The 12,935-nt window shown below is 41.2% G+C and overlaps 1 protein-coding gene and 1 pseudogene across 2 annotated transcripts in view; both read right to left on the reverse strand.

Annotated features, from left to right (window-relative positions):
- Tbc1d4 (TBC1 domain family member 4) overlaps positions 1 to 12,935 on the reverse strand; it is a 161,423-nt gene that overhangs the window by 27,108 nt on the left and 121,380 nt on the right. For both annotated transcript variants that reach the window (XM_027394000.2, XM_027394001.2), the window contains exons 9-10: positions 8,639 to 8,713; positions 7,137 to 7,363 (exon numbers count right to left, since the gene is read on the reverse strand). In XM_027394000.2, coding sequence (XP_027249801.1) covers positions 7,137 to 7,363; positions 8,639 to 8,713 — 302 coding nt within the window. The remainder of the gene's footprint in view (positions 1 to 7,136; positions 7,364 to 8,638; positions 8,714 to 12,935) is intronic.
- LOC103160758 lies at positions 9,819 to 11,069 on the reverse strand (annotated as a pseudogene).

The raw sequence follows: 12,935 nt of genomic DNA on the forward strand, positions 1-12,935 counted from the left end.
GACATTGGGCTGGATGTTTTCCAGAGAAAGTGAGTGATCCTCCAGCAATAGGTGTCACCATGATCATTCTCATCCATAGCCAGAAACTTGGTGTTTTCCTGACTGTGGCCAATACGACATCTGTAAAGTATTAGCAGTGTCTCACAGAAACTGATATGGCAGTGGTTATGATGAGTAGAAACAGACTGTGCTCATCTCTAGATCCCTCTGCCTTGGTGTGCTTCCTCAAGGATTCTCATTTCTCTATCTTCCTAGGATCAGAACTCATCTGCACATTAATATCTCTCAGCTATCTAACACCCTGGTGGAACTTTAAATTTCAGTTAGCATTTTCTTGGAGACCTCAGATTTAAAGGAATTTCAATACAGAAGAGAGTAGAAACAGGACTTGAGCTTGCAATTATATTTTACATGGCTCTCCATGATCTCTGATTACACCACAGGGCACATTTCCATACACACAGCCCTGAGAGAATGCAGAATGACAGCATGCATTCAGAAGACAACCAAAATTGTATCTTTAACTGAAGTGGCTATTCATTGGAAAATCAGAAAATCCACTAAATGAAGTGTTTAGAGTGTTAGTCACCTTGATTCTGAAGCAGTGTCCTGTCTAGTAACAGGGAAACAAGAACTTCATTAGAACAAAGAGAGATAATTGTCCCAAAGAGAGACTTAAAATAAGATGCATTTCCATAAATCATCAATTCATCACAGGCAAATTAACTCAACAGTGAGCCACAGTAAATAATTATATTTAAAATGAACACAAGTGAAATATAAAATCAAAACTATACCTCAAATACCTTATCAGCAATATCTTATTCTTTTTTATTAAAATTTTTATGAGAATAGAAGTAATAAACATCACTTTTAAAAATAAACATTTACTTTGAGCAACAAACTTCAATATAAATAATTTTTAAATATAAGTTTAATGCTTGAGAAGCAACTCCTCACCAACAAAGAAGTCTGTTGCTGGAAAGGAAATATCAAATTTGGGGAATATACATTATAAAAATATGAATCATCAGGCACAATTATGACTTAGGTATGAAGAAAATAATGTTTAGCTTTCAAAAACTAATTTGAATTAAGGTATTAATAATAAAAGCACACTTACTCCTTTGCCTTTGTAATTTCAAATCTGTGCAAATGAATCTATCAGTCAAGAAACTGTGACATTCAAAAGACCTTGCCTCCTTTTTCTTAGTACCCTCAGATGACTTAATAATTCACGACAGTAGACTTGTTTTTAAAAGTAACATGCTTGTTAGATTACATTCTGCTGTGTCCTATTCCCTATTTGACTGTGAACATTTAGAGATTCATTTTTTTTCAATTAGAAAGATATTAGGTCCCCAAGTGACAGGAAAATTATAGCTGGTAATACTATATACTTCCTTCATCATTATGAATAGTTGAAGATACCATAGTAACCATATGTACATGATGTTCCTTCTATTAGAAGTGGTAATGAGAGATGTAGAGGTCAGAAGCCACTGAATTAAAAGCATTCTTTTGAATGCCATCATCTTGGGACAATCACCCTGGTATACTAATGGCAAAGCATGTGATTCAAGCCATCTACTGACACACAGCCTAGGCTGAAGAACACACACGTGCATTTGTGCATAGAGAGAGCCTTGTAAATGTAAACATGTACAGCAAATGCAACAAATGGTTAAAGCTGACTAATCAAGATAAAGGATTAAAGGGGATCCTCCAGCATTTTTCAATTTTCTATAAATTTGATATTATTTCAAAATAGAAAAATATGTATTCTCTTCAAGGCTGTACATAGTACATTTATGTCTAAGTGACTTGTTAGCTGGATAAACCTAAGAATACACATTTTGTCGAATATATTCACTGTGCAGATATCCATTAATGTTACATATGCAAGCACAACTGATAACATACACAATAATTGCCACAACAGCACTCTAAGAAACCAAAGTCCTATAACCACCTGTCCATTCATAAGAGCATAGATGGGCAGGGATATATTAGGTAATACACTACATAACAATAAAACTAAACACACTGAAGTGTGCCTAAAACCAGGAACGAATCTCACAAAACAATGTTAGCAGAAGACAGATGCAGAAATAGAGGATATTCTATCATCCCATTTATAGTGTGGCTCTGCTGTGTGAGGTCAGAAGAGGTAATGACCTAGGAGATGAGGGTTGACAGCAGGCTTCTGATGTCCTTCCATTTATGGCCTGGGGAGAGGTGACATGATGTGAGCCACTGCTCTGTGTGTTTAGGGCTAATGTGCTTCTAAATGAAAACAGTTTAAGGGTTTGTATTACCCAAACTGTACTTCAGACCTATTGACTCTAGGCTATTAAATTAAAAGTATTGGGGTTTGTGGATTTTAGGCTAGTTATCCTTCGCTCTATGTCTAATATTCAAAATCCCAGAAAAGCAAGGAAACGAGGACCATAAGAGAGATATACATGGATCCACTGAGGAGAAAGGGACAAGATTTCCTGAGTAAATTGGGAGCTCGGTGGGGGGAGGGGTTGGGAGGTAGGAGAGAGAGGAGGGAGGAAAGGGAGGGGGTGAGAACATGAGGGATCAGGAAGGTCAGGTTGGGGGAAGAACAGAGAAGGAGAGCAAGGAGGGAGATACCATGTAGAAAAAGCTGTTATGGGCTTAACTAGAAACCTGGCACTAGGGAAATTCCCAGGAGTCTACAACAATGACCCCAACTAAGGAGCTAAGCAATAGTGGAGAGGCTACCTACAATGACCTTCCCTTATAATGAGATTGATGACTACCTTAAATGTCATCATAGAGCCTTCATCCAGTAGCAGAAGCAGAGATTCACAGCTAAGCACTAAGCCGAGTCCAGTTGTAAAGAGGGAGGAGTAATGAGCAAAGGGGTCAAAATCATATTGGGGAAACCCATAGAAACAGCTGACCTGAGCAAGAGGGAGCTCACTGACTCTAGACTGACAGCTGGGGAACCTGCATAAGACCAAACTAGGAGCCCTGAATTGGGTGCTAGCTGGGTGACTTGAGCAGTCCAGTAGAACCAGTATTTATCCCAGTTCACAAATGGGCTTTGGGAGTCCATTCCCTATGGAGGGAGACTCTCTCAGCCTAGATACAGGGTGGAGGGCCTTGGTCCTGCCCCAAATGATATGACAGATTTTGATGAATCCCCATGGAAGGCCTCACCCCCTCTGAGGAGTGGATGGGGGGTGGGATGGGGAGATGATGGGGAGATGGGAGGATGGGAGGGAGAGAGAACTGGGATTCATATGTAAAATAAGATTGTTTTTAATTTAAATTCAAAAAAGAAAAAAGATTTGGGGAAAACTATTCTCTGATTTTTAGAATTTCTCACAATTGAAAATAACATCTAAAACTACTTACAATCTTCAGTATTCTGAAAGATGAGGACTTTTCTACACATTCAAAAACAGCACTGCAAATGACACAGCAACTAAATAATGAATTTTTCCCAAAGAAAACTCTGCCTAGTGATGTCAGCATCCTTCCACTAACATAAGATATGGGGGCTATGGGAAGTGACCACCAAAAATAAAACACACAAATAAGCATGAATTCCTAAAGACAAATCAACAAACTCAAAGTAAACAATGGAAGGAACCTTTAAATATGTAGGGCAACATCCAAAAATGTCTATGGTCCACAATCAGTTACTGATAACCTTTCAGGTTCTTTATGGCTATTTCTGACTGGCATGGGGGGGGGTGTTCCTATTTAAGGAAGAAGGCTGGACTTCCCTATATGCTTATTCAACTAAGGCAGCAGTTAAATCCTATCAATGGACTTGCTGCGTGGTACATTCCAGTGAGAGGCAACTGTTGGAGATGACAGATGCTGTGATGAGGAGAGGACAGTGATGGAGACGCTGTGATGAGGAGAGGACAGTGATGGAGACGCTGTGATGAGGAGAGGACAGTGATGGAGACGCTGTGATGAGGAGAGGACAGGGATGGAGATGGTGGAGACTCTTGGTTCTCTAAGCTCATTGCAGAATTCATTTACATCATCCTCTCTTTGGCAGGCTTCCCCACAGCATTCCCCTGAAAATTCTTTATTTCATTGACCTCATGTCACCAGGAATAGAATTCTGTTTGAGCACACTGAACTAATCCAATGCGAAGAATAAGCACATATAGTCAAAAAATACTCAGAAATAACTCTAGGATGTGTCAAATGTAACTAGTTAATGAGGTTTATCTACTTAAATTCTAAATTTTTGAATATCTTACATCTAAAAGAAAATAAAACAAAAGAGTATTTGAGAAGGCATCAGTGGCACTCATGAGAACTGACAGCATGAATTCCTCTACTTGACTACAAGGATTGCCCATCATCAAGCAACTAGAAACAAGCAGCATGGTCCATCAACAAGGAAATAGATAAACCATGTCATATTTGCAGAATACTAGACAGTTGTAAAAATGAATGAGTCAATCTAGAAACAAAAACAGGAAGGAAATTCATATTATTGAGCCAACAGCAATCCCTTTAGAAGTATCATACCATGCCCCAGAGACTGACAACACTCCAAATAGTATTTTCATAGCCAATGTGATCTCAGCTCACACAGAGGCAGTACTCTAAAGCTCACAGTATGTAATTTTTTGAAAAGGGGGTGACATGAAAGTTATGTAAATTTTCTACCACATGGACAAAAACTGAAAGAAAAGCTACGAGGTTCAGATTTCTCTCATGTTCTGAGAGTATCCACTGACACATATCCTGAGCACATCACTTAGCAGCATACAGTGAGTCTCAGAGCAGAGGCCCTTCATTGAGAAAAATCAAGGAAAGGCCTCAGAGATACTCAATGTACTTTCAGATATTGCACTTATCCTGTAAGCAAGCTGCTTAGGGGTGCAGGAGATATACCCAGAGACTAATGCAATAGAAGCAAGACTAAGGAAGGCCTTCTTATTACATAATGGTACCTTCTCAACATCACAAAGTTTAGATTCGGGGACGACAGCAAATAACGGCATTTATTAGATAAAAACTTAATTCAAAAAGATACAGTCACATCATCACAAAGCTTTGTAACTACAAGTTCTAATGATTTTTATTAATCAAATTAATTGGAGTCAAGCTCGATACATTAGAAGCAGATTAAAACAAGCACACAGATTCACAAGGGTCACTCTAACATTAACCGGCCACTTTTTAGTAACATTCGCAATGCATCACCGGAGAAAATGGCACTTTGAAAGCAGCACACCCATCTCACCTGATTTCATTTTCATACTGTGGGGACAGTCTACCTGAATTCTGGTAAAAGCTTTTCAGGAAAGAGGGGGCAGTGAAGGAGGGGGCGGAGAAGGAAGTGTGAAGGCTTGGAAGGCTGGAGGAAGAGTTACTCTCCTTGTGCATGCGTCGGGTTGACGGGAGAATGCTGAGTACAGAAAATACAGCAAATTCATCTTAAAATTTAGCTTTTTAGCAAAATCTTCATTTACTAAGAAAAAGCATAGGAACATGTTCTTGCTATTAGTTTACTCTTTGCCCAAAAGGCTTTGAGCTGGAGCTTGCACAGAGTCTAAGGACAGGAGCATGCAGTCCTGTACCTAGGTCTACACTGAGGCTTCACTCTCTCGCAAGTTGTATTTAACACTTTGGGAACAAAAAGCATGTTTACATGCAAAACAGACTTACGGTCAGGATAGGAAAACACAAACAGTTACAGGAAAACAATTTCTAGAGAGTAAACCGATCATGAATAGTACAAAGATCAACTATTCTAGAGATACAAATCCCTTCTGAATCTTTGTAGACAAATATTGGGTTGATGTCGATCATCATACACAATATCTCTGGCTCACCAAACATTAGATTCAGGGTATTTCCTGTGTGGACCTGCAGCACTGTTCATCCAAAGCACTGAGTCTCCCACATGGCTTTTTTTTTAAAAAGTAAACAAGTTCGTGGTGTAGAATGCTTTCACAGAACATAAATGGCACCTTTTTTATACTGATGGTAATAAAAATTATTGAAATGTATACGGTACAATATACGGGTCAGAACTGAGAGGGACATCATTTACAGTTCAAAAGGATTGGCACCTTTTGCTCTTGACAATAATTTCCTCTGAGGGGGAAGAGATTTATTGTCTTGAGTAAAAATAAGAGAAATCTTTATTTGTAAAATCTTGGTTTTCACATGAAAACTAAATCTAAACACACACAAGATCTGAAGACAATTGCTTTGATTTTCTTTATTTATGTAACTTGTGTGTTTTATAATCTATTGGGTTTTTAGAATCCAAATCAATCAGAAAACAGCAATGAAAATCATATCGTGAGAGCACAACATGATAAAAACATGAAAGCAAATCTGATAACACTTCATATTAACATTGGCCACGTTACAAGATGTTCTACTTTCCGTCGGTTTTATTAACGTCTCTGACACACAGATAGGCAACCCTGCTGTCCACATGAAACACGAAGGGAAGAAAGAGGAAAAAAAGGAGCTTCCAGACATGAATTTGAGCTAAATGGTCAGAAGCTGCACATTGTACCTTACTCCTTCATACCTGACAACAAGCAATTTTCTTAAATTATTTTTAATACTATTTAAGGTCACTCTAATGGACAATGCCTGCAACTATATAGTCTCCTTTGTAGATACAGTTTTAAGCAAAATGTGTGGTAGTTGTCACACTTAGCTTTAATTTGTTATGCAATAAAACACAGCCAAATGTTGTCTCCTGCATGAAGGGAACTTAGATGACCCCTCAACCTAGTATATTATTGCAGGCTGACAAGAGGCTCTAGGTTCGACCATTTATGCTGACGACTCCCTCAGAGCCAGCATTAAAAAAGACAGGATATAATGTGTGCCAATACATTTTCAGGCAAAATAATTGCATTCCATGTTTTCTCTATTTTTTGGTGGAGCAAAATAAAAAATTAAAAGCTTCCATTTAAAATGTCTGAGAATTTTTCAGGGTACATCTTAATCTAAACCTCCACTGAGGAAAACAAAATGCATTTCTTGTTTTTCTGCTCCTTCTGAACCCAAAAAGCTGGCTAAAGCATGAAACACAATCCACACTGACACAAACAAAATGACATTAGACTATGTCCCATGGTGGGGGACAGGCCAGGACCTACCTGCATTGCTCGCTGGAACTCTGTCTCAGGAGAGGGGACCTTAGGCCATGAGCCCTCCCATCTTGCAAGTTCAGCTTCCTCCTTGAACTTGAAGGTGGGTGGCTGAAGGTGTGAGCCCGTCTTCGAAATTGTGGAGAGTCAGAATCCTCCTCAGGGAAAGCATGCCAGGCGGAGGACAGAGGGGAGGCTGGTGGTGTCCCCGGAGGAGAGTCCCCTGGTGAGAAGTCCTACAACACAAACCAGGAGGTGTCTGCCCCTACCAGGCTCACGACAGACACACAGATACTCAGGGCTGAGCAGTGACAGAGGAACCCTCTTCCTGACTCATGACAAAACTGTTTTGTTTTTCTTTTTACTCAACCCTGGTGAAGACTAATCTGTCTATTTCACCACAACCGGCTGCTGCTGATAAGCAGGTGTCACAGAGCATCGGAAAAGATAGGCAGGAAAGTGAAAGGCCGATAAAAGGTACTCTTCCCCTGAGGGCGAACTGTGGTAAGAAGCTAGGGCTACTGTACTCTTCCCATTGTTGTCAGAGACATGAAGAGGCCATGACGGGGAAAAGAGGCGGAGCCTTTGTTCAGCGATCTCCTAATCTCTGTGACCTATGGATCTGCATGTTCCCAGTAATGTCAAAAGAATATCATAGTGCCCTAGTATCTGGGGCTTGAAGCAAAGCTTTTGGGGAAAGAAAAGTAAAGCCTGTGAATTATCTTCCTGCACTCTGGATATTTCTGCCCAGTGGCATGATGCCTGTGGTAAGTTCCTTTGAAAAGACATGAAAAACAGGAAATGAACAAAAGGGAGCCTTCTGGAATTCCTCTCCCACCCGGTGCAGAGACAACATAAATCTTTCAATCCTGTCAGGTATGCACCACGATAAATAAACCATCTGGCTTGTTGAGCCAGGCTGCAAATAAGACACATAGCTGGACTAGGTCTCTGGTGCCAACAAGAGTTTAATAGAAAGTACTTTTGTCTTTTCCTACTAGGACAATAAAGGTTGATGGTGTCCTTAGTTGCATAATGCAGAAAACAGGAAACAGGAAACCCTCTCTAGGGCTGTCTGTGACCCAGAAGAGGATGGTGTTACAGCTGAAATGAAGGAAAAACAAAAAAGAGGAAAAGAAGTAACATGGAGAAAGAATAACAACAAGCTGTGTGGGGGAGGGTAATGTCTCTGATTGGGGGGGTTGTTAATTGGGTGGTTCAGTTTGTTTGGCTTTAGGTCAACAGTTGCTCAAATAGTATACCCAGTGCAACACATAAGAGCAGAGTTAGCCAACGAAGGATGCACTGCACCCTGTCCCAACGGATGGGAACTTAGCTGGGTGAAAAACAAATTGGCAATACCCAGAATCTTATTTCAAACAGAGTATCAAGTATTTATTTCTTAAAGGCCATAAAAACAATCTCACCACAAAATAATTAGGCATGCACGCTTTCCCACAGCTGTGGCTAAGCAGCAGTGTTGGGTGAACTAGGGAACTATGACTAGATACCTTCTCTGAAGCAAGACTGTTAGACCGTTCAAAGCTGTCCACGCTTCCCAGCCGGCCTCTCATTCTGTTTGCTCCCTGTGTGCAGAGAGAAGACACACAGAATCATCACTACAGCTTGAGTTTTACAGGTGAAAACAGAAGGCCACCCTAAGTTTTCACTTCACCTAAGCATTTAACGAGTCCCCTTGTTTCACTCACACTTGTCAGCTGTATTAATGGCCATCAGAGCATGGTGTATGCAACTCCTCCAGACTTCTAGTGTCTCTAACTCAGCTGTTACATGACCACATGGCACACCGAGGTTTTTGAAGTTGTTTTGGTTACAGTCTTGAAGGTTACTCACCACAAGACCAGTGAAAGTGTCATTAACTCTGACCTCACAGACAAATAAATGCTAATGTGGGCAGAACATTGAAAGACACCAAGAAAGCTATACATACCATCCACACAACATTTCATAGACACCACAGTTCACATAACAAAGTCATGTGAAAATGGAATAATGTAATCCCAGGACTTGGGAGGCTGAGGCAGGATGTTTGCTAATTCCAAGTTTGAGACCAGCATGAGCTTCATTGTGAGTTCAAGACCAGCCCGGGCAAGTCTTGTGTCAAGAAATGCCTTTTGGCTAAGCCGGCACAGAAACCAGAGTAAAACAAACCAACATCAAAAAGGCCTCCTAAAATTTATTAAGTTTGGTTCATTAATTATTCTATAAAAAATTGCTAATGTCAATAAATCATTTCACTTTACCAGGTTAGGTGTTAGTCAATGTCCCTGTTAATAAACTGGTTCTGGATGGACATCTCAACGCAGTGTAAAAAGGACATAACAGAATACTATCTATTCCTCTCACGATGCATATGAAGAAGCCAAATGAAGGAATGAAACACAAAAGTGGTTTGGGAAGCCATATCATATCATACACAGGGTATTAAAAGGTGAAGCATTAAAAACTCAGAAAGGATTAACAGGGGTGACCAGAAACACAAGTCAGGTATGCAATAGCACCTCTGCAAAATGAAGAGAATCACAGCATTTCACAGAATTCACTATTTTACTATACACCAAAATATTCACTATTTATATATATTATAGTTTATATATAGTAATATATCATATATTAGATATATTTTAATATATATTTAAATAAATATATATATATTGGAGCTGGGGTAGAAGAAATTAAATTTTAATTGTTCATCAAAGTAATACCTGTACAAAGTTTCAAGAGTCAAAAAAATGAGCTTGTTATAAATACACATGTTCTTTTGTTGGGTGACAGAGGGCATAGACAGTGCTGGACAGAAATGGTATAGGCTGGGGGTCAAATGCCACAGAGATAGACAGACACAGAGACTGTGTCCACCCAGCAGGGCAGGCCAGGCAGCATTCTGGGGATTGTAACACTTGGCTGGTGGGCAAGAGTCATCTGGGAGTCTGGTCCAGGGCTGGTTGGGACCCCAAACACTTTGGAAGCTCCTTGATCCAGTCCAATTGAGGTCACAAATGGTGTTGTAGTGGCACCTAGGCTCCACTTTTGTCATCTAGGGCCTTGCAGGTGAATTCAGACAGCCCAAAGGCTGCATAGGGCATTTCCAAGTTAAAGTATTTCAGCTGCATCTGCTCCACCTGGGCCTGTGTCAGCTCCTACATGGGCTCATGGAAGTTGGTGCTCAGGTTTTTGCTGTACAACATGAAGTCAATCTGGCTGCTTGGATAGGTGGGGATGGTGCAGTGGGCACAGCCTACCACAGAGAAGAGAGATTGGCAGAAGTGTCTCAGTCTCCTTGATGAGGTCCAGGTGCAGCCCTCGCCCTGACAACATAGGATGCCGTTTTTCCTTGAGTTCTGTCTTACGAGGAGCTGGTAATAGGTCTCCTTGAAGAGGCTTTCAGTAGGGCTCATGGGATCTGAGGAGTCAATGATGATGTCAAAGGCATCTTGGCTCTGTTTCATGAACTAAAGCCATCGCCCACATGGAGGGTTAGCTTTGAGCTGGAGTCGCCGATGACCATGCCAGTCAGGAACTCTTAGAGTCTTTGGTGGCATCTTCATCAATCTCACACTGGACCACAGACTCCACAGAGGGGTGTGTCACCACTTCCCATAGGACCTCTTCATCTCCACCTCGATTATCAGCATCTTCCGTGGGTTGGGGTGGCTGCAGAGAGGCAGGTTGGCAATCATCTCCTGGTAGGAGAACTCATTCCTCTCTGGGACAACACTGAATGACACCATCCAGAACCAGCACATTGCGATAGGTTTTACTGTGGAAGACGAGGATGTCTTACTACCACGAGCACTGGTGGTGCAGTGGCTACTCCACCTGCAGCTAAAGGAACCTGGACAGGCCACAGGCTGCAGGTGACTAGCCCTTGTGCATGGCAGTAGGACCAGATGCAGCAGCACCATTGGAGCCCCGCTCCATGGCCAGCAACCAGGGACTGCAGGCCACATGGAGGTGCAGCACAATGGGACCAGTTCTGCCTGCCACCCACACCACAGCCTAACAGTCAAATTTTGTTAGCCAATCTTATAAAGAAAAGTTTTACCTATCACCCTCTTCTCCCACACTTCCAACCCTACCCCCAAAAGCAAGTCTTGGAATGATTTATACCAGTGCTTCCAATAGAAATATCCCTTTGTCTTTCTAGGTCAGACAAGATCTGGATGATGAAACAAGTACTCTTGCTTCACCATACACACACACACACACACACACACCACTAAATAGGTGCTTTCTGCTTTGATTATCCTGCCTTCTTTATTAGTATTGTTTGCAGCTAAGCTACACAGTTACCATGATTACATCTGATTGTAGTTTGTGTCTTGTCTTCTCCTTTTTCAAAGTGTCAATGACCTTTCATTCAGCAATCACAAAATTTGCCAACAGACCATAGTGTGGTCAAACATCATCACATGATCCACCAATTACAGTCTTCATCTGTGAACGCAGCATCATCGAGATGTTTGTCTTCCTGCCCTGATCTGGACTCCATCTACAGGTCTTCCTGGTACCCTCTTCACCATCAACCTAAAATTTTCCTTTGACCCCCATGGCATTAGAATCACATCTTCCCCTTTTTCAGTTCACTTCCTCATTTTGGTGGCACACATTCACCAGGTACTTTCTGAGAAAGGGGAGATTGCAATATAATTCACTTTAATTTGCATATCTGCAAATGTCACTGTTCTATGCTTATGTTTCATTAATAGTTCGGTTGGATGTTTGGAAACTTTCCTTCATCGTTCTTTAGCCTTGCTCAGTGTCCTTTGTTCTACAGTGTGCAGGGTAACATCACCTTTTAAAGAAGCATTCAGAAACTTCTTTCAGTGACTTGGCATGAATTTTACTCAGTTGATCTCACATGTATTTTATAAGCCCATTAGATCTAGAAAACCATGCTCATTAGCTCTAACATATCCACCCACCCTTTGCCAGTTACCACCGGTAGAAGAGCTGGCTCCACCCCTCACTGGGCAAAGTGAGATTGCTGGCCCTGGGAGCACAAGGGCTGACCAACTCAGCTATATCACCCAGGCCAGATCCAGGGATTTGAGATGGCCCACCCCAACATCTACCCCATGTTTGAGCTGCTTCGGCATGTGATGGGGCCAGGATGCAAAATCAAAGCTATAGGATCTCCACGACACAGGGCAACAGCAGGAGATCTAAGAGGAGTCCCAATGGGGATCCAGTAGAGTAGCAGAAGTCAGGAGCCGAGAAACAGTCCAGTGACTCATTACAATGAGCATTTACAAGGAAAGTTGTGTAGGCAAAAGGGTATATTGTGTGACACACTATGACATATCACAGCTTCCATAAGCAGATTTTTTTCTTTTCTTTTTGTGGGGAGCTTGCAAGGGCAAAGGGCAGATATGGGAAATGGGGAGATGAGTGGGATTGGAGTGCATGATGTGAAATTCACAAAGAATCAATAAAAGTTTTTTTTAAGTAATATTATTATTACAAGAAAAAAAGTGAGTCCTTGAGCCCCTTCTCAGTGCTGCCTTCTGTGGTCAGGCCTTACAGAAGGAAGATGGAATTACAACTAAAACAGATTTTCGGAAATGCCTAGCTCCTCATGGGGGTTGTTTAAGTCCTTCAGTTCTGCATTAGAGCAAGCAAATGTTTAATAATCAAATATATTTATAGCTAATAAACTACTAGTGTGTAGCTCAGAGACAATCAGCAAAGCTGATTGATGCCTGGGACTCTTAGCTGAAACTTACCTGTCAATCTGCCCAGTGTCTCAACAGCTAACAGTCACACTAGAGAAAGCAGTTGTACAGA

Source organism: Cricetulus griseus, assembly GCF_003668045.3.
Source record: "Cricetulus griseus strain 17A/GY chromosome 1 unlocalized genomic scaffold, alternate assembly CriGri-PICRH-1.0 chr1_1, whole genome shotgun sequence".
Taxonomy (NCBI): Eukaryota; Metazoa; Chordata; class Mammalia; order Rodentia; family Cricetidae; genus Cricetulus; species Cricetulus griseus.